Below are 20,714 nucleotides of genomic sequence, written 5' to 3' on the forward strand. Positions count from 1 at the left end.
GCTATGCTTCCAGTGTTTTGATTATGTTTTTCTGTCTTAAAATTTGAAAAAAATAAATAAATAAAGTCTTGAAAGGCAGTAGGTGGGTATGATTTTGTCATATTTTGCTAACTGTGATACTAGTAGAAACTCCATTCTAGTGGAGGAGAAGACATTAATACCATGTAACTTTGGTTTCGTGTTTCTATTCAAAGGTTCTCCAACTCCATTTCTTGAAGAGAAGATGGCCTACCAGGGATATCAGAACATCCAGAGCTGGCCAGAAAATACAAACTTTTGCTTTGAACCAGAACAGTTGGTGAATCCTACCCAGACTGGTAAGTGCAGGCTTGCCTATGACTGCTCAAGAGTGATGATGTAATCATGAAAAATTTGTAGCCACCACTCAGATAAAACTTTTTAGTCTACATATAGCATGCAAAGCACAACCAGAGTACAACTCTTTACCCTGAACATTTAGTTGACCCTTTCTCCTCTCAACCCCTTTTTCTGAGGCACATGCTTGTCCAGGTCCCTCCCTTTTGAAGACTGTTTTGAGTAGGTTAACTGAAATTCATATTCTTTGAAGATTAGTCAGTAGTACTTTAGAACCTTAGTTCTTCCAGGGGCGCCTGGGTGGCTCAGTTGGTAAAACGACTGCCTTCAGCTCAGGTCATGATCCCAGGGTCCTGGGATCAAGCCCCACATCAGGCTCCTTGCTCAGTGGGGAGCCTGCTTCTCCTGCTCCCCCTCCCCTGCTTGTGTGCTCTCTGTCAAATAAATAAATAAATAAATAAAGTCTTTTAAAAAAAGGAATCTTAATTCTTCCAAAAGGAATTTTTACTGTAGTAGTAGCACCATTTGTTGAATGTTTATCAGGCAAGGGGCTAGAGCCTTTTTACACATATTTTCTGTGTTTCTTACCTTGCTCTGCAAGTGTCTGTTATCCTCTTTGACAGAAAGGAGAACTAGGACTCAAACCTAATTTCTATAAAGCCAAATTAATCTGTAGAGACAAAAACCATAATATGTAGTTGCTTCGAGCTGGAAATGGTGGCAGAACTGGATTGCAGTAGGACCTCAGAAGAGTAACATCAGTGCCTGCATGCCAGGTTGAGAGCTCAGTTTTCTGGTTTGCACTCATAAGTGACTTCTTTTATACCATCTAACTTACCAGGTTGCTCATAGCTGGTTCCAAAAAATCTAGTACTTGATATTCTATAATTTCCCAGTTATTGGCTATTTTCGATATGGCAATTTTTAAAAACAGCTTTATTGAGATATAATTCACACAACATACAGTTCACACTAAAATGTACAATTCAGGGGCGCCTGTGTGGCGGCTCCAACCGGTTAAACATTTGCCTTCAGCTCAGGGTCATGATCTTGGGGTCCTGGGATGGAGCCCCCAGTCGGTCTCCCTGCTCAGCAGGAGTCTACATTACCCTCTCCCTCCACTCCTTTCCCCCCACTCATGCTCTCTCTCTCTCTCTCATAAATAAAATCTTTTTAAAAAATGAAATGCACAATTCAGTGGATTTTTAGTATATTCATGTATATATACACCAGTCACCAGAATCAATTTTTATTACCTCAGAAACAAATCCGGTAGTCTTTAGATACCACTCCCTATCTCCTTATCCACCCCAGCCCTAAGCACTAATCTACTTTCCGTCTCTCTCAGTTTACCTATTCTGGACATTTTAGGTAAATGAAATCATATGTGGTCTTTTGTGACAGGCTTTTTCAGTCAGCAAGTTTTCAAGGATCATGTGTTTCGTGGCACAGATCAGTACTTCATTCTTTCAGAGGAACTCAATCTCTGTATGGATATACTACATCTTCTTTATCTGTTCATCAGTTGATAAATGTATAGGTTGTTTGAGTGGTGGGTTTTTGTTTTGTTTTGTTTTGTTTTTTACTGTTGTCAGTAATGCTGCTTTAAACATTCATGTGCAGGTTTTTTTCCCTTAGGCTTATACCTAGATGAGTATTGCTTATCATTTGATAACTCAGTGTTTAATCATTTGAGGAATTGCCCAAGTATTCTCCAAAGCAACTCTACCATTTTATAGTCCCACCAGTAGTGGATTAGGTTTGTAATTCCTCCACGTCCTTGAAAATCCTTGTTTTCCCTTTAGAAAAATTACACCGAACCTAGTTGGCATTGAAGTAGTATCTTGTTATGATTTTCATTTTCATTTTCCTGTTGGCTAATGATGTTGATTATCTTTTAATTTTTTTCACATGTTTATTGGCTATTTGTATATCTTCCTTAGAGAACTGTGTGTTCAGATCCTTTGTCCCAGTTTTAATTGGTGTGTCCTTTTTGTTGTCCTGGAAGAGTTTTTATATACTGGACCCTTATCAGATGTATGATTTACAAATATTTTCTCCCATTTTGTGGATTGTCTTCTAATTTTCTTGGTAGTGTCCTTTAATGCATAAAAGTTTCTGATTTTGAGGAAGTCCAGTTTATCTTGTTTTTCTTTTGCTGCTCATGCTTCATGCTTTGGTGTCATAGCTTAGACTCTACTGCCAAATCTGAAGTCATGAACATTTATCCTCGTGTTTTTTTCTTTCTTTCTTCTTCTTCTTCTTCTTTTTTTTTTTTTTTTTAAGATTTTATTTATTTGTTAGAGAGAAGAAGCAGGGAGAGTGGCGGGGGAGGGAGAAGCAGGCTGCCCCTGAGGAAGGAGCCTGATGCAGGACTTGATCTCAGGACCCCAGGATCATGACCTGAGTCAAAGGCAGATGCTTAACCATCTGAGCTACCCATCTGAGTCCTATCCTTATGTTTTCTTCTAAAAATCTTATAATTTTAGCTCTTATATTGAGGTCTTTGATCATTGTACGTTGATTTTTATATATGGGTAAGAGGTAGAGAGATTCAAATTCATTATTTTGCATGTTGATATCCAGTTGTCCCAGGTGCATTTTTTTGAAAATTATTCTTTCCCCATTTCATGGTCTTGGCATTCTTGCTGAAATCTGTTGACCATAGATACATAGTTTGTTTTCTTCTAATCAACTCTTAATTATTTTCCATTGGATCTGTATGTCTGTTCTAATGCCAGTACTATACTGTCATGATTACTGTAGCTTTGTGGTAAGTTTTGCAGTTAGGAAATATGAGTGTTCCTGCTTTGTGGGTGGTTTTTTGTTTATTTATTTACTGATTCTTTTGTGATTCCATATGAATTTTAGAATCTGCTTCTCAGTTTCTCTAAAGAAGTCAGCTAGGATTCTGATAGGAACTGCGTTGAATCTGTAGATCAAATTGAGGAGTTTTGCCATCTTTACAATATTAAGTCTTCCAGTCCGTAAACATATAATTTTTTTCCATTTATTTATATCTTATTTCTTTCAACAATATTTTTTTAGTTTTCAGAGTATAAATTTTTATGCTCCCATTTGTAAAATTTACTCCTAATATTTTATTCTTTTTCATGCTGTGAATGGAATTGTTTTCTTAATTTCATTTGTAGGTTGTTCATTGGGAGGCTATAGATACACAGTTGATTTTCATATATTGATCTTGTATCTTCCAACTTTGCTGAATTCATTAGTTCTTGTAGTTGTTTAGTATATTTCTTAGGAGTTTCACATGTAAGATGTGTCTTTTTTACAGTTGTAGCTTTAGTTTCTCATTTCCAATCTTGATCCCTTTTATTTCTTTTTCTCGCCTAATTGTCCTAGCTAGTACCTTCCGTACAACGATTAATTGGAAGTGGTAAGAGCAGACATCCTTCTTTGTTACTTTCCGTAGAGGGGAAGGATCCAGTCTGTGGCTATTAAGTATGGTGTCAGTAGAGGGTATTTAGTAGATGTCGTTCGTCAGATGAAGGAAAGTGCCTCCTGTTCCTGATTTGTCAACTACTTGATTTATCATGAAAGGGTGTTGGGTTTTGTCAAGTGTTTTTTCTGCATCTGTTGCAATGATCATGTGGTTTTATTTCTTATTCTGCTGATACGTATGTATTACATTGGTTACCAATCTTGCGTTCATGGGATAAATCCTATTTGGTCATATTGTATAATTTGTGTGATTTTCTGGCACATTCAGAACATTTTTTGAAGATTTTGGCATCCATATTTAGAAGAGATGCTGATCTGTAGTTTCCTTATGATGTCTTTGTCTAGTTTTGGTATCAGAGTAATACCAGGGTAATAACCGTTCTAGGATAATACCAACCAGAGAATGAATGACTTTGGAAGTGTTCTCCCTGCTTCAGGTTTTTCTGGAATACGTAATGAAGAATTAGTTTTAATTCTTCTTTAAATGTTTGGTAGAATTCATCAGCAAAATCATCTTAGCCAGAGATTTTCTTTGTGAGTAGTTTTAGATTACTAAACTTAAGTCAGGAAGAAGAGGAACCAGCAAGGGTAACATCAAAGGAATGGCCAGTTCTGAGGTTGGAGAATACTCAGAAGAGTATAATGTCTTGAAAGCCAAGTGTGGTAGTCAACTCCCAAGATGGTTCCAGTGATCCCCAACTCCTGATATTCATACCTGTATGTAGTATCCTCCCATATCATACCAGGCGTGGTCTGTGTGACCAGTAGAATAGATGGCAGAAATAATGTTATGTCATTTCTAAGATTAGGTTATAAAAGACACTATGGCTTCCATCTTGGTTATTCTTGGTTTACTCAGTTTGGGGATAGCCAGCTGCTATGGGGAGGCCCATGTAGGGGAGAAACAGAGGTCTCTCATCAATAGCCATGTAAGGAAGCCATTGTGTAGGCAGGTTCTCCAGCCCCTGTCAAGTCTTCTCATGATCACAGCATTGGCCAGTCCCCTTGACTACAACCTTGCAAAACACCTTAATCAGTGGAGGTATGGAAAATAGATTCTAGGGGACATTTTGAAGGTCATATCAGCTGGATTTTCTTATGAATTGGGAATGGCTTATGAAAGAGATAAATCAAGGACAACTCCAGTGTTTTTGACCAAAAAACAGAATCCCATTAGAGATGGGAAGATTGTATGAGAGTTGGTTTGGGAAACATGTTACATTTCAGCTTTATTTTATACATTAAGAATTGGCAATTTGATACGAAAGTCAAATCAAATTCCCAGTCAAATTTCCAGTGCCACAGTGAGGTCTAGATGGCTGGAAGTACAAATTTGAGTGTTACTAACTTATAGACAGAATTTTAAACTATGAGATTAGATGAGATCACTAAGGAGAACTGAGAACCACTCAGTCCTTCAGTTCTCAGCTTAAATATTTATCAGGTGAAGATCTTCTTTGGCTTGAACTAAAATATCCCTCTGCTAAATGTATTCAGCCTTGACCTTATGCATCTCTGAGTTTTAGAGTGCACAAACTCTGCAATATTAGAGGCACCCAGAAAGAAAGTAATAAGTAAATGAGAGAACTTGGTAGAAACCATTCATTTTTACATGCAAGTTGGCAAGTCTCCGATTCTAGTGTGCAAACCCATATAACAGCTACTCTCCTTGATGCTTTAGGTATTCTCTTTTGCTTCAGTGGAAGTGTGAGAAGCAGAGCAAGCAGCAGCCTCTCCAGACCAAGCGATACCAGGGAGAATGAATGGTTCTCATCTCTCTCATGGAATGTTCTCCAGGGCCTAGGTTTTTATGCATTTGCCTCTAACAAATGAAGCATCTTAAGGGAATGAGTCACTAGTTATCTATCAAGGAACTACTGAGAAATGCACATTCTTAGGGTCTAGCAATCAGTGTTTGTTTAAGACCGCAGGGTAATTCAGATGAGTGCTAATTTAGAGAAGGCCTTCTTAGAAGCAGAATTCTTTTTTTTGCTCTGATGAAGAATTCATTATAGGACTGGCATGTTTTCTGTTATGGGCGGGGAATAAACATACTCTTGTCCCCCTTCCTAGTACCTAGAATAAAACCAGTGCTACCACAAATTTCCCAGTCTAGAATATCAGTTGTATTCACTGAGAATGAGTTCTGAATTTCTTCTTTTTTCCAGATCCCTTTAAGATGCACCATGATGATGGCCTGGAGGATTTTCTCTTTCTCCCCAGTGGAACAAGCAATACTTCAGGATTTGCAGAACGAAATGATCCCCTGCAAGACAGTTATGGTATGATGTCATCAACTGGATTTATTGCTTAACTCCCAACAATTAATATGGCCTTTTACCCATTACCTTTGAAGTTAACTACTAGGCAAAGTCATGTTTTTTGGCTTTACCTGTAACAAGGCTCTATCTGGTCTCAGGAGAGAGTTCAGCAGTTGGGGTGCTCAGGGTCTACTCCCCTCCTCGCGTGGGATCCTGAATACTATATGATAGGGCCAGATTCTGTCTCCATATTTTACTAGCTCATTACCTTGGGCACGTTATATCCACTCTAAATTTTGATTTATCTATAATATGGGTCCAGCACTAGTTCCTACCTTAAAGATGTGGTGAGAATTAAATAACTTTGTAAAAGCACTTCTCATAGCATCTGGTACTTAGTAAAGGATATATTTTTTAAACATTTTATTTATTTATTTGACAGAGAGAGACAGTGAGAGAGGGAACAGAAGCAGGGGGGTGGGAGAGGGAGAAGCAGGCTCCCAGCCAAGCAAGGAGCCTGATGCAAGGCTCGATCCCAGGACCCTGAGATCATGACCCAAGCTGAAGGCAGAGGCTTAAGGACTGAACCACCCAGGTGCCCCATGGTACTTAGTAAATATTAAACAGATCTTAGTTCTCAATTAGTAGTATCATTATTCCTGGTTTTGTGTAACTTTTAACATGAATGTGACCAGGATACTGTGGGGGAGGTGAAACTTTACTTCTTCCATTTTAGGTTTTCAGCTGGGCCTCCAAAAAAAGACACAGGAGACAGACCGTTTGTTAACATCTGCAGCATCTATTGTATGGGCGAAAAGTGACTCAAAGCGGTAGCTTGGAGTTTTGGTTTATATAGCATCTTCAACAAAGAGCAGTAGAGGTGTAAAGAAATGACAGGACAAAGGAAAGCAGTTTTAGGCTTCCATGACTGGCAGGCTGTGGGAAGAAAATGCTTGGGAGGGCACTAATGGAGTAAGGTTTGTTTGCAGATTTCCTCCGGTGCCCTCTCTGGGCTTGTAAGAGTCTGTCTCCAGGAAGAGGAGAATTTATATCCTGCCTTTAAGCAGAATGTGAGGAGCTTTTTCTGGGTTTACTGCTCCCTAATTGCCTTCAGTTCAAAATAATTTTTTATGTCAAAGAGGCATATTTTGAGGGTGACATTCAGGTTTCCTTCAGTACCTATCAATAAGTCCCACTTCACAATGCTTATACTTTTGTATCTATAAAGATCATGGCTAATCATATGTTGCATTTATGCTTCTGAACCCATTTAACAGCCTTCCCCCTAGAGATCTGCCATCCAAAGAGAAACATTGAGCATTGTAGTCTCCTCATGTTTTTCAGCTCACTAGCTAGTGAGTCATTTAGTCCCATTGACTTCTTTACAGCATCTTCTCTTCTTTTATGCTCTCTCGGCCTTCCCCCGTATAAAGCTTCTGTCACTTCATACCTAGGCTGCCCCCTTTTAAATTCATTCCAGATATACCTGCTGTGTTGGTCACCAGGTCCCTGTTCTGTATTCATCATCTCATTTTCAATTAAGATCTTACAACACTCTGTTTTTTTGCTCTTCAAGTCTAAATTTCTCTGGCTTTCTAGATCCTTTTTCCATTGTTTGTCCTCATCCTATTTTCCCTCTCTGGTATGCAACATCTGCTTGACTCCAGCTAATTTCACATTCGCAGAAACATTCTTGTTCTATTGGCATTTTTATATCTTTCTTTGTGTAGTGTTCTCCGTCCTTGAACTTGACTACTCTCTCCTCTCTTCCTGCTCTTATTTTTTTTTTTAAAGATTATTTATTTATTTATTTGACAGAGAGAGAGAGAGAGATCACAAGTAGGCAGAGAGGCAGGCAGAGAGAGAGGAGGAAGCAGACTCTCTGCCGAGCAGAGAGCCCGATACGGGACTCGATCCCAGGACCCTGAGATCATGACCTGAGCCGAAGGCAGCGGCTTAACCCACTGAGCCACCCAGGTGCCCTCTTGCTTCTCTTCTGAAGGCTTTTGTGACCATTCTAGTCATCTTGGAGTACTTAGTCCATGCTATACAGTATTTGATACATGCCTCTCTAGCTAAATTGTAACACTCTTGATGTCAGGGACCATGTGACATTAAATCCCCTATTATGTCTGACAGAGTACACCATAATAATAATCCTTTAACATTTGTCTAGTTCTTAATAATTTATAAAGCATTTTCACGAAACTGTTGTAATGTTGCAGAGGGAGACATTGATCTCATTTTACAGATGAGAAGATCAAGACTTAGTTTTTTACTCTATGTTATGTTGTATTAGTTATAATATTTATTTGGCTGGCATTCAGTCTTTGGTATTAGGACTCTTCACAATACACTGTAGAAGGTAGCCAATCAATGCTGACTAACAGCACTATGATGGCCAGTTAACAGTTTGCCAAAACCTGAAGAATGGCAACAGTTTTTACTTTGAAATTTTCTTGCCTTGGTTTCCATTGGTCTTTAGATCTGTGTCATTATGGCAATATGTAAAGCTAATTTTTTTAAAAGATTTTATTTATTAGAGAAAAATAGAGAGAGAGAACATGTGCGCATGAGCAGGGGGAGCGGCAGGGAGCCTGATGCTGGGGCTCAATCCCGGAATCCTGGGATCATGACCTGAGCTGATTGTAAATATCAAATACTTTTTTCCTCCCTATTACTGAAGCAGTTTCAAGAATCTGTTTGTTTGTGTTTTAATATCAGGTCTATTTCCCTGTGACACCTTTGCTCCTGCAGCTGTTGTACCTCAGGGGTGGCCTGTGGAAGCCCCAAACCCTCCATACTCGGAATCCTTCATTTTGCCAGAGGCCGTACCACAACCTCAGCAGCCCACAGCAGGTAAGTTACTAGAACCCCTCTTTATCACTTACTGGTTCCAGTATCTTAGTCAATCCAAATCATCAGACTTAATTTTTAGCCATGTAGAGCAGTACAGGTAAAAATTCCAGAACTAACACAAATACTTGTATTCCTTTAATTATTGATTCCACATCTGAAGGAATGAAGGTGTGGTTGAAATAACAACACTTGGAATTCACAGGCAGAGAAAATCCCTTTTCAATTCAGTGCAGACTTAGGACTCAGAGGTTTTTTTCTGGATGTCCCGCAGGTTCCTGTTCTTAAAATAATTTTGTGCCTGTGTTGTTGTTGCTGTTTTTAAACCTGTGCTTTTTTTCTTTCCTTCTCCTTTCTTCCTCCACTCTTTACTCTCTCAATACCCCGTTTTTCTCAGTACTGGGACTACCAAGGAGTAGGCACAAGTACATTAATTAGATAGCTTTTTAATTTATATTTAGGGTTTTATGGTCACAAAATCTAGATAGTCCTGTGCTCTCCGAAAGTAAGTTTTGAATGCAGAGCTATGAGCGCATCATGATGGGTCCTAAGTTTCCTACTTATTTCCCATAGAGCTAGCCAAAGAGGTAGAAGTGACATCAGCAGAAGAGAGGGCACCAGCAGAAGCATTGGAAATCATGATGGGACTGAAGGCTGCTGACATGGCCCCATCTAGAGAAACAGAGATATCTCCAGCCAAGGACATGGTGCCAGCCACAGAAACAGAGGTGGCATTGGCTAAAGACCTGGAACCATCCACCAAATCAGATGTGACACTGGCTGAGGACGTGGAATCATCTATCAAATCAGATATCGTCAAGGACATGATACTACCCAGAGAAACAGAAGAAGCCCCAGTTAAGGGTGCTATATTGTCTGCAGAAACTGATGTATCTTTAGCCAAGGACATGGTACTGCCCACAGAAACAGAGGTAGCCCCAGCCAAGGATGTATTACCATTCAAAGAAACAGAGAGGGCCCCACCTGTAAGCCCTATAAAAATGGATGTGTCCCCAGATGAGGGCATGGTACCACCTACAGACAAAGAGATGGCCCCAGCCAAGGGTGTGGTATCTCTCTCAGAAATAGAAGTGGCACTGGCTAAGGATGTTGTATCATCTACAGAAATGTCCCCAGCCAAGGAGGTGGCCTTATCCCCAGACACAGAGGTGGCCCTGACTGGGGACATGGTGCTGCCTCCAGAAACCAAGGTAATTTTGACCGAGGATATGGCACTGCCCCCAGAAACAGAGGTGGCCCTGGCCAAGGATATGGATCCACACCCAGCTGCAGAAAAGGCACCAGTGAAGGATGTGGCTCCATCCCCAGAGCCAGAGTTGGCCCTGGGCAAGGATGTGCTTTCACCTACAGAAACAGAGATGGCTCTGGGCGAGAATGTGGCTGTACCCCCAGAAACAGAAGTAACCCCGGTCAAGGATGTGCCTCTGCCTCCAGAAACAGAGTTAGCCCTGGCTTCGAAAGTGGCTCCACCCCCTGGGACAGAGGGGACTCTGGCCAACAGTGTGAGTCCAGCCCAGGTTGCTACATTGCTCTCAGAAACAGAGGTGGCACCGACTCCAGTTAAGGATGTGCATGCTGCAGGGACATGGGAAAAGGCAGAGGAGTCGCAGTTAAAATCTCTCAAGAACGAGGGGCAGTCAGCTGCATCTACCTTGGTCATGTCTCCAGGTATGGATTTATGTTTTACACAGTATTTCGGTCTCCCAGTGTGTATTCTGCAGAAAGGTGGGGGACAAACGTCGTACCAGATAAAATAAAGACAACAACACTGTACTTTGCCAGTCTATACACCTTGCTGCTCTTCTAGACCATCTTTCTCACCTTCATCATCCTCCAGTTTCCAGCATCTTCCTCCTTCCTTCTCTGCTGATACATTTTCCTTATGATAATTCCAGCAGTAAAAGGGATTGTTCACAGACTTTGGCCACCTCACCTGCCTACTTGTCTGCTGTATCCCTAGTCTCTGCCTCACTCCCGCTACTGGAAGTGAACCGTCCCTGCTCCTGATTAAGGCCAATCTCCCATTTTGCTCCTAGATCCCACTTCTGCTTCCTTACTTAAGGATGCCCTGGCCATTTTTTCCTTTCTTGCCACTCACCAGTTTTTCCCCCGTCCTTCGAATCATTCTCACCAAACTACAAATACTATTTTTCCCTTTTAAAACAAAACAAAGTTTCCCAACTTCATCTTCCAGCTGCCACTCTATTTTTCTCTGCTGCCCTTGGAGGAATGTCCCTCATTCCTCCAAAACTGTTCCTGCCTCCAGCTTCTGAAAGGTAGAAAAAGAGCTGAAATAGCACTGCTCTAAAACCTGTGTGGTTTTTACTGTTGCGTTTAGAACCAGTCACAGCTGTGGGGCAAAAGTCCACCTTGCCAGCAGATGACGATTCTGTGTTAGAGAAACAAGAGCAAAAGAAACCATTCAGTAGTCAACCTTCTGAACTTCCTTCCGAGACCTCGGGTAAGTGAGGGAAGCACAGCGGACTCTGAAACCACTTGAACTAGGAGCAATGGGGTGGTGGTGGTGGTGGTGGTGGAGGACGTAGTCCCTGGTTTTGTGGTGGTAATTAGTATTGCTCATGAAGTCCATTCTCTTGCTTAGGCAGATTTTGTCTTGTTTAGGCGGAGAGTCCACTGTTTACGTATTTTTAAATTAGTGCTACTTCAGCTCAAGACATCTAAATTTTAACTCACTTCCACTGTTCACTGTTCTATGCTTTGTGGTCTTGGGCAGGTTACTTAACTTCCCAGTAGCTCTGTTTATTCAGCTATAAGAGGAATTTATTGTTCAAATGTACTGTAAACCTTTGCTAGTAAACTGTTGTTAGATACAGTGTGTTTCGTGGCTCAGCAGCATCTGCATTGCTTGGGGGTCTGTTAGAAAGGCATCGTCCTGGATTCTACCTCAAACCTTCATACACATTTGAACAGGTTCTCCGGATAATTGATAATACACTGAGCTTGGAGAGGCACTGCTCCAAGTTGCTTTCTAACTCGGAGTTCAGTCATTCAGTGAACTTTAAGATGACATGTTTTTGATGTAAACCCAGAGCTTATCAACTTAATGATTCTCTGCTTGCTTTTCTGTGACTGATTAGAATATGAACTTGAGGGCAAGGACCCTGACTTATGGCACTGAGATTCTCTCGTGCTTACATACTGCCTAGCCCTAGGTAGGAGCTAAATAAAGTTCAGTCTTTTTAAACATCATTTTAGTGACAACATATCAAAGATTTATCAAGTCCTTATTGTGCACAAAGTTCACCATGCTAAGGCACATAGATACTTAAGTCTGGTCCTTGCCCTTGTCTTGTTGTCCCATAGCCTGGATAGCAAGGAAAGTTGCCAGGCAGAAACTCTGAAACCAAAGATTTATGTAATAATTCAGTAAATAGTATAAAAGATGGCACTAGATAGCTACTGGTTAATTGCCAAATTAAATGTTATAAATGTGTGGGGTACTAAAGCCTAGCACTTTTTTGAGAGAAGCAGTAACTGACCTGAGATGTTAAATCAAGAGTAGGGTTTGCAGGACACTGGAGAGTAAAAACAGTAACAAACAGTACTATGTAAGTGTTCTAATGTTCTCTGAAGTCATTTCATTGGGTCAGAAGTGACAAGAGCTGTCCTAGAGCTGGTCTTAGTGGGACTTTTCCCAGGATCTTGAATCCGTGCTGCATTGACTTGGAGGTAGGAGGTTGGTGCAGTTGGTTTCCTGAAACTTTTCTAAGGGTGGTTATCCTAATTGTTCTAATTCATTACCCTACTGGGCATTATGTATATTTTTTCTGTCTTTCGGGAAGTACATTTAGGAACAGAACATTGAAATCTAACACATTTGTCTTTTCGAAGTAGGAGGCTTTGATTCTGGAATGAGGAGGGTTTTTCTTTGGCCAAAATACTAATTCAGTATCTTTTTTTCTTTTCTTCTTCCTTCCCTCCCGCCCCCCAGTAGCACAAGTCTGGCCTCCTGGTCTGTTTCCCAGAATTGATCTGGTTAGCCTGACAAGTAATTAGTATAATATTGGTGACAGACTCTTAGAATTATAAATTTTGTCCAAAATCCTATATATTGCATTCAGTTAATTAACAAATGTCACCAAAAAGAGATAGGAGTTTATCATCATCTTGTTGCAAAATTGGGAATTACATACCTATTAAAAATAATGACAAGTATCAGATGAGATTGATAGGTATTACTTATTATAGAAAGTTAGAAGAACTCTGTTTGAATTTTTTTCTTTACCTGAGATGATGATCTTTGTTAATTTGCTAATCCCAGTTAAGGATGAGAAATATTTTGGAAAAAACTATTAACCTAAATGAATTAGTGTGTGGGTTGGTGAAAACAGACTTAACTGAGTCAGTAAATGGACTTTTTTTTTTTTTCTTAAAGAAACAATAACAAGGAGTTTTGTTTTGTTTTGTTTTGTTTTTTTGGAATTTTGGCCGACTTCATGTATTACAGGTACCCCTCCCACACAAGGCAAACAAGTGTACAGACCTAGTGACCGCAGGTCCACTCGGCCCAGGCCTGCCAGGGTCCCTCCTGAGCTGCTGGGAGGCTCTTCTCCACGGAAGACTCTCGATCCTGGGCTGGGCCCCTGCTCTTTGTCTGAATTGGGTTGGGTCTCTGGTCCGTCTACCTATGGTGAGCCTGGGAACCAAAGGAAAACTACTCATCTGGACTTCCTTGAACCCAAGCGAGATCTTGGCAGGGAGGCCTGGGATATAGAGAGCCCACCAATGATGATGAAGAAAAAAAAGAAGAAACCAAAGCAAAAAAGATATTCTCAGCCCCGGCCTGGGGGACCTTGGGATGATGACAGTGCAGATGACCGTAAAGGTCATCCCTTTGTAGCAGACCCACAGAAATCAGGGGTTCTCCCCAGCCTGCCTACCCCTGTGGGCATGGAATATGGACTGGCATCCAGAGAAAACTTAAAAAAGGAATGTGAAGTGGAGTCCAGAGCCACCAAACTGGTAGCAGAAAACTTTGTCTCAGAAAGTCTCAACGTGCCTTTGTGTCCTTTGGAAGAATCCCTGAAAACTGCAGGAAGTTCTCAGCCCAAGATGGGAATAGATGGGAAAGTCGGTGGTAACAAGGCAATACCACTGGGCCAGGACCAGAAATGGCTACAGCCAGGTGAAGGCAAACCAGAGCCTGCACCCCACCTAACGAGTCCCATGGATGAAAACCGGACAATGGGTTCGTCTGTTCTGAAAGGACCCCAGACCGAAGTTTCTGCACACAAAATAGAAATTCCTTTGGAGATCAGGCCCAAAGAGGGTTGCTCTCCTGTCTTGTACCAAGAGGCCATGGGTGGGGTTTCAAAACCCAGAGCCACAAAAGAACTACCTTATCCGGTGCCCACTTTGCCAACAGGTACCTCATTAGGAATTAGTCCAGCAGAAGCGAATGATGAGAGTAAAGTGACTAAATTGCAGAAAGACGAGCAGGCAGGAACTGAAGGAACTAAAGAGGTTAAAGGAACTGAAGAGATTAAAGAACTAACAAAGGAAGCTCCTCCCAAGCCAGGTCAGGAGACAAGCATTTTGGCTTCCAAGCAGTCCCAGGATGAGGTGTTGAGGCCTGGGCTGGAGAATCCGCCATCTCAGAGAACAGCAGGGGATGGCAGAAACAGGAAGGCAAGGGCAGGTTCTGGGAAAGTGAGAACCAGTTCTGGGAAGGGAAGAGCAAGATCTGAGCCCCCATTTCTTACAGACAGCTGGAAGGATGGCCCAGCTGTTCTCGGGCCAAGTGAGGCAGCCCCTAAAACCGAAAGAACGCCTGCTGGGGAGAAGAGTGAAGAGCTGGGTTCTTCAAAGCAACCAGGGACCCCAGTGAGTCTCACGGAGGCTGTGGAGACGGGTGATGCGAGGGGGCCCAGCGCCTCGCACATGTTGATTCCTTTGGGAAGTGAGTCAGGCACGACTCAGACTTCTGGCGCTAGAACAGAAAGGGGGGCCTCAGCTGTAGATAGGGGTGTCAGTAACCAGAGCAAGGAAGGAGCGTATCCTTGGATGGGTAGTGAGGCAGCTCCCTGGATTTCTGAAAAGCCTAAAAAAAGGGGTAGTGAGGGCAAAAACAAAAAGTTCAAAAATAATTATTCCACACAGCCTGCTAGAATGGAGAACAAGGAAGAAACCCCCAACCCACCTTCTGTAGGGAAGGATAGAGATGCTGGGAGTACTCCTCATCCAAACAAGGACTTAGAACTCTCTTCCCCCTTGAATCATGATCCCTTGTCCTCATGTCCATCAGCTCTTCCCACAGTGGAAGTAGGTGAACAGAAGGGGCGGAACGAGGAGGTTAATTCTTTTGAGCTTGGGGCTCTTGGTGGGAACAAGACAGACATAGTCAAGGACGCCGCTGTTACTGAACCAGCTACCAAGGTGACAGATGTGAGCTGCCAAGACCAAATCCAGGGGGCAGGATTTGTCCCTGCAGTACTGTCTGCAGAGAATAAGACAGATGCAGCCAAGGGACACGCTGCAGTGGCTGACAAACCAAATGAAAGGAGCAATGATGGAAAAAGTAAAAAGGTTAAAAATAGTTTTCCCGAGAAGCATCTTCTGGAGAATACGATAGATGCATCAGAAATACATGTTCCCATGGAAACCACTGGGGACCACAGAACTGAAGGAATGGGCTATGTGGACGAAAATAGAAATATCACATTTACCTGCCCCAGAATGCTCCCAGGGTTGATGAATAAGTCAGCCCCTCCAGAGGCTCTGGAGTCAGCAGCCCGTGAAGGACTGCCCGCTCCTGCTTCTCAAGTAGTAAAAGAGGGTGAATCTGTTCCAAAGCCCTTGGCAGAAAGTGGGCAAGAGACAACTCCAGCCCAGTTGTCCAAATTATTAGTGGTAGATAACTGCAGCAGAGATGGAGTCCCAGCTCAGGAAAGACCCAAGGCCCCCTCTGCTGTCACACCTTCTGCAAGCACAGGAGGAGAGGTTGCCCTCACTCTCACAGCAGCTGTAGACACCGTTAACAGCCAGGGAGGTAACACTCTTAAGAATAAAGGTGAGCTTGCTGGTCCCCTCAGGACTGAAGCAGAGATAAATGGAGGATCTGGGAAGGGAGGCTCTGAGTCAGTGCCCAGGGCTGCAGCTAAGCATTCGATAGAAAAAACCACAGAGGTTGCAGAGAGACACCTTTCTGGAATGCCAGTAGAAGACCAGAGCCTACAAGGTGAGGGCAGAGTCCTAGAAGCATGTGCAGATAGGAATAATTTTCCAACACACCCAGTTAACAAAAAGAAAGAGTCTGAGGAAGGTTCTGCTCCAGTTCTGATTCCTGACTTACTGGGAGACAAAGCACAAAAGCCCAGTTTCTCTGAGGACCAAAATGCTGACAGTCGAGATTCCAAGGACCCAGACAGTTTGAATAAGGAGGTAGATAGAGCCCTTTTGCCTCCAACAAGTGAAAAAAAGAAAGTGGAAGAAGTTAACCTGGCTTCTGAAATCACTAAATCCGGATATATTTCCGCGGTCACATCAGAATTTGAGTCAGATTTGTTAGATGGCAGGGCTGCCGCTACTCCATCGCCGGCGGTAGATAAGTTGGTAGTGCCTCCTCCCAAGGATCCTGAACTCCCAGAACCCAAGGATAAGATCTCGGAGGCCCCTGACAAAATGACTGAAAAGTCTGAGCGGAAGGCACCAGGAGAAGGCAACAAGGAAGATAAAAGCAGAGTGGCAGAGCCACTGAAAGGCTACATGAGACCTACCAAGTCCCGAGGCCTTACTCCACTTTTGCCGAAGTCTACTGTCCAGGAACGAGAGAGAGCCAGACAACTGAAGTCCGGCGGTATGACCCTGCCATGGGGACGTGTGTGCGCTTGGGGCTTTTGAGTCAGCATCCGGAAGGCAAAGAGCTTGTGCTTTGGTTCCATCCAGACTTTAATCGTCCTTCTTAATCATTGGTTTGTCGGCATGAAAATGTATAACTGCTAATTATGTGTTTTCTGCAGCCAAGGGCATGCCTTGTGTCCAGCTTGAGGAGGTTGGTGGCTACGTTGCATGCCTTTTTACCCAGCACTGAACCTTGAGTTTTAGGGGAAGTTGAATTTCAAACAATGAATTGTTCAGCAGAAGGCCCGTCACCATCCACTATTCTTAATTGGAAAAAAAAAGAAAAAGTGCCTCCTATGTGTAAAGCTTACGACCAGATTTAATCTTTATTTTGTGTCAGGATTCACAGGAGGAAAGAAAACATTTCAGGTCTAGCTGTATGCGTGGGATTTATTTTCTTGTCAGTATATATTTGTAGCTTGTGCTGGTGGGACTGAATATCCAAATTGCTTTCAGAGTCAATGAAAATAGTCTTCCCCGCATGAGGACAATGGTAACCAGTTCCCAGCCGGCATTGCTAGGCACAGACTCTGTGTTTCTAGAAGTAGGAAATGATCTCTCTGTAATGCAGCCACATCGTCTACCAGTTTGTTCACGGCCATTAGCCACAGTTGCATGTCAGGCGGAGTTCAGGACATGGTCTTTGTCCATGAGACATAGTGTGCATCCTCGGACAAGTCTGACACTGGCCAATGTGGGATTCCTCCTGTTTTCGCCCTTTTGGATCTCCTCAGTCAGGTACTTGGAATGAGATTGAGAAAAATGATTCCTTCGAGGTTTAGAAATGTTTTCTTTCTTTTTTTCCCTAAAAAGTACACACCTAATCACGGCTTCCCTGAGCCTAACCTTCAAAAACCGTTTCTTAGCTTTTTGGGTTTTGCCACCTACAGATGATGCTGTTTCTCACTTTGCATGATGAAGCTACTAACTCCAGACATTCAAAACAAAACAAAACAAAACAAAAAACACAACCAAGAACACCAATTGGCCTTAGGGTTTTGGACAGGCTTCGTCAGGGAATGGTGGATATGCTGCATGATGGGACTTTCTGTTTTGGGTGAAGCTTGTCTTTGCATGAATTTTGTGCCCAGTGAGGATTACTGTGCTGTGTGAGTAAAGGATACTCTAGGTCGTTATCTGTAGAAGACATTCTCATCTTCTCTGTTTTGATCTTTCTTCTATTAGCTACGCTCTTGCCAAGGCAGAAAATGAAGTCACATAGAGAGGGCTTTCCAGCCTTCATTAGGATTTCCAGTGTTCTAGCCAGTTCTTTATTTTTACTTTTTAAACTGGTTCTTCAGTTTGAGCAGTGACGCAGAGGGTGACGTGTAAATTTTCTGAACACTAGCCATTTCTTTTTTCTTCATATTTCCTGAAAAATGTAGCAACAGGATTTGTGTGTGTTGTTAGAGATGCTCTTGCAGAGTGGCTGAGGAGAGAATGGTGGATTTCAGGCAGAAGTTGCTATTTCCTCTGTAATTACATCACACCTTTCCCCTAAGGACAGTCTATACTTTTTTTAATAGTTAAATTTTTTTTTTTTTAAGTAAATTTGAATCACTACATTCCCATGGTGACAGGGTGTACCCTTAAACGTAAGTCTGCTTCCCTCTATCAGTCCCCATCCAAATTTCCCTCTCCACAGGCACCCAGTGGTAACAGTGTTTTTGTATATCCTTCCAGAGAGTTTATGCATAAAGAAGGAATGACACACACATTTGTGTATTTTATACAGAGGAGACCTACCATATGTACTGGTGTGTGCCTTGCTTTGTAAACTTAACAATTATTTTAAAGGTCTTCACAAATCAGTACAAAGAAGGGGGGGGCCTCATTCTTAATTGCTGTATAGTATTTTCATCACGTGGATATATCCACTTCTTTATCAGTGGGCATTTAGGTGTTTCCTAGTTTTTCTTTTATTAGAACAAAGTCCATAGACCGCCCTTGTTTAGACAGAATGTCATACTTTTGCTAGTACAATGTGTAATAAAAAGGGACTCTGGAGTAGACTCTCTGGTTTGAAGGCTGTGGATTGGTAATTTTGATGGGTATTGCCACACTGTCAAAAGAGATGTACTCAACACTTGGCAAATACCCATACTGGCTCTTCTGTACTTTCTCCACTAGTGCATTTGTTGTTGTTGTTGTTGTTGTTGTGTTTGATGGTCCTATAGGTGAACATTTATTTCTTGGCGTAGATGTATTCTGTGTTTTACTTACTTGGTGACTTCCTTGTGTTTCACCAAGTTTGTAAAAGAGCATCTAGTTAGCAGTATATTTACTTCCCTATTTCCAAAGAGGAGAAGACCAACAAAAGAGAATTCATTTAGGGGCACCTGGGTGGCTCAGTCAGTTAAGCGTCCATCCATCCCTACTGTGAGTTTATAAAAATAACTTCTGTTTTTAACTTTTCACAGTTTGGATCTCTGATCGATGTAGAATTGGCTGGTGTATATGTTTGTGTGGTTATGATATGTGACTTGGTCATCTCCCAACATGTGTCTAATCTGTCTCCTGTTAAAGTGCCGCCTTAAAAAAAAAAAAATAAAGTGCTGCCTTGGTCAGGCTCTACAGTCCTATATGTATTTGCTGTTCTCTTTCTTTCTTTCTTTTGTTTTTTTTGGGGGGGATTTTATTTATTTATTTGACAAAGAGACACAGCTAGAGAGGGAACATAAGCAGGGGGAATGGGAGAGGGAGAAGCAGACTTCCTGGCAAGCAGGGAGCCTGATGTGAGGCTCGATCCCAGGACCCCGGGCTCACGACCCAAGCCAAAGGCAGACGCTTAACAACTAAGCCACTGAGGCGCTTGTTTGCTGTTTTCTGACTCATTGGTCTTTCCACTGAGGCTTCAGTGGCACCATGTGACTTTAATAGTATATTGTTATATCTAAGAGTTCTAGTCCCACTCCTCACCCTATGACTACTTTTTAGAGTTATCCTGACTCTTCTGTCTATTTATTACTACATATAAAATTGAGGATTAACTTGTATAGTTTTATAAAAAATAAATAAAAATCCAATTGGCATTTTCCTTTGTATCACATTAAATGAGTCAGTTATCCTAGGGAGGGGTGATGTCTTGTATGGCGAGGTTTTCTATCCAGCCACACAGTCCTGTGCCACATTCAGTAATGTAACCTCACATGGTCAGGTTTGTATGCCCTCGTTCCTCACTGGTGTTTTGATGTTTTCTTCATGCATATTTTCCAGTAAGAGGATCTTCCATGCAGATTTCTAGTAAGACTTCTTCCAAGATGTATAGGAAGCAGGTGAATGTGCAGATACAGAGCCTTGGGCAAGCCTGGGGCTCTGAGGCATGGAGCTTAGTTGAATGGGAAGTGTAGTGATTTGCGATAGGGAACTAGGTAGTGTGGCCCCTCATACTCAAGCACCTTTGGTCATGTAGGCCCTGAGGTTTCATCCATGACTGGTTTTAGACCTGGCCTTGTTCAGCGTTTCCTTTGTTCTTCACTCCAGGTCGTTTGTGTTAACTGCCCTCCCCCTGATTGCCAGTGATTAATAGCAAGTGCCATCTATTGAGTGGATACCATGTGCCTAGTTATGTCGGGGGTAGGTATGTAGGTAGTCATACACACACACACACACAGTTAACTATGCTATGAAGTCTTCTCTCCATTTTACAGATGAGAAAATGGCGACCCTCACAATTAAGGTCATGCAGATAGTATCGTATCAGAGGGTAGAATTTGAACCCAAGTCTTTCTGACACTAAGGCCTGCGCTTTTCTTATTCTTGCTGCAGAGGAATGTTCCAGAAGTTTTAGGTTCTTGAAACAGATGAAGGTTGACAGTCATATTTTTTAATTTTAATATCTAAGCACTAAGTAAGTACTTTTTTAGGTAGAGAAATGGAAACACATCATGAGGACATAAATTTTGAATCAGAAGCTAATTTGGGTTTGGGATCTAGGTC

General features: G+C 42.1%; 1 protein-coding gene across 17 annotated transcripts in view; it reads left to right on the plus strand.

The window, feature by feature from the left end:
- Positions 1 to 20,714, plus strand: part of MAP4 (microtubule associated protein 4) — a 196,743-nt gene that overhangs the window by 132,382 nt on the left and 43,647 nt on the right. For 10 of the 17 annotated variants that reach the window (XM_045080502.1, XM_045080496.1, XM_045080491.1 and 7 more), the window contains exons 4-9: positions 195 to 317; positions 5,946 to 6,059; positions 8,763 to 8,897; positions 9,468 to 10,583; positions 11,254 to 11,376; positions 13,384 to 16,731. In XM_045080502.1, coding sequence (XP_044936437.1) covers positions 195 to 317; positions 5,946 to 6,059; positions 8,763 to 8,897; positions 9,468 to 10,583; positions 11,254 to 11,376; positions 13,384 to 16,731 — 4,959 coding nt within the window. The remainder of the gene's footprint in view (positions 1 to 194; positions 318 to 5,945; positions 6,060 to 8,762; positions 8,898 to 9,467; positions 10,584 to 11,253; positions 11,377 to 13,383; positions 16,732 to 20,714) is intronic. The other 7 variants (XM_045080521.1, XM_045080519.1, XM_045080515.1 and 4 more) reach the window with 1 other exon arrangement.

The sequence above is a fragment of the Mustela putorius genome, unplaced genomic scaffold, assembly GCF_011764305.1.
Source record: "Mustela putorius furo isolate JIRA1106 unplaced genomic scaffold, ASM1176430v1.1 tig00000095_pilon_pilon_pilon, whole genome shotgun sequence".
NCBI lineage: Eukaryota > Metazoa > Chordata > Mammalia > Carnivora > Mustelidae > Mustela > Mustela putorius.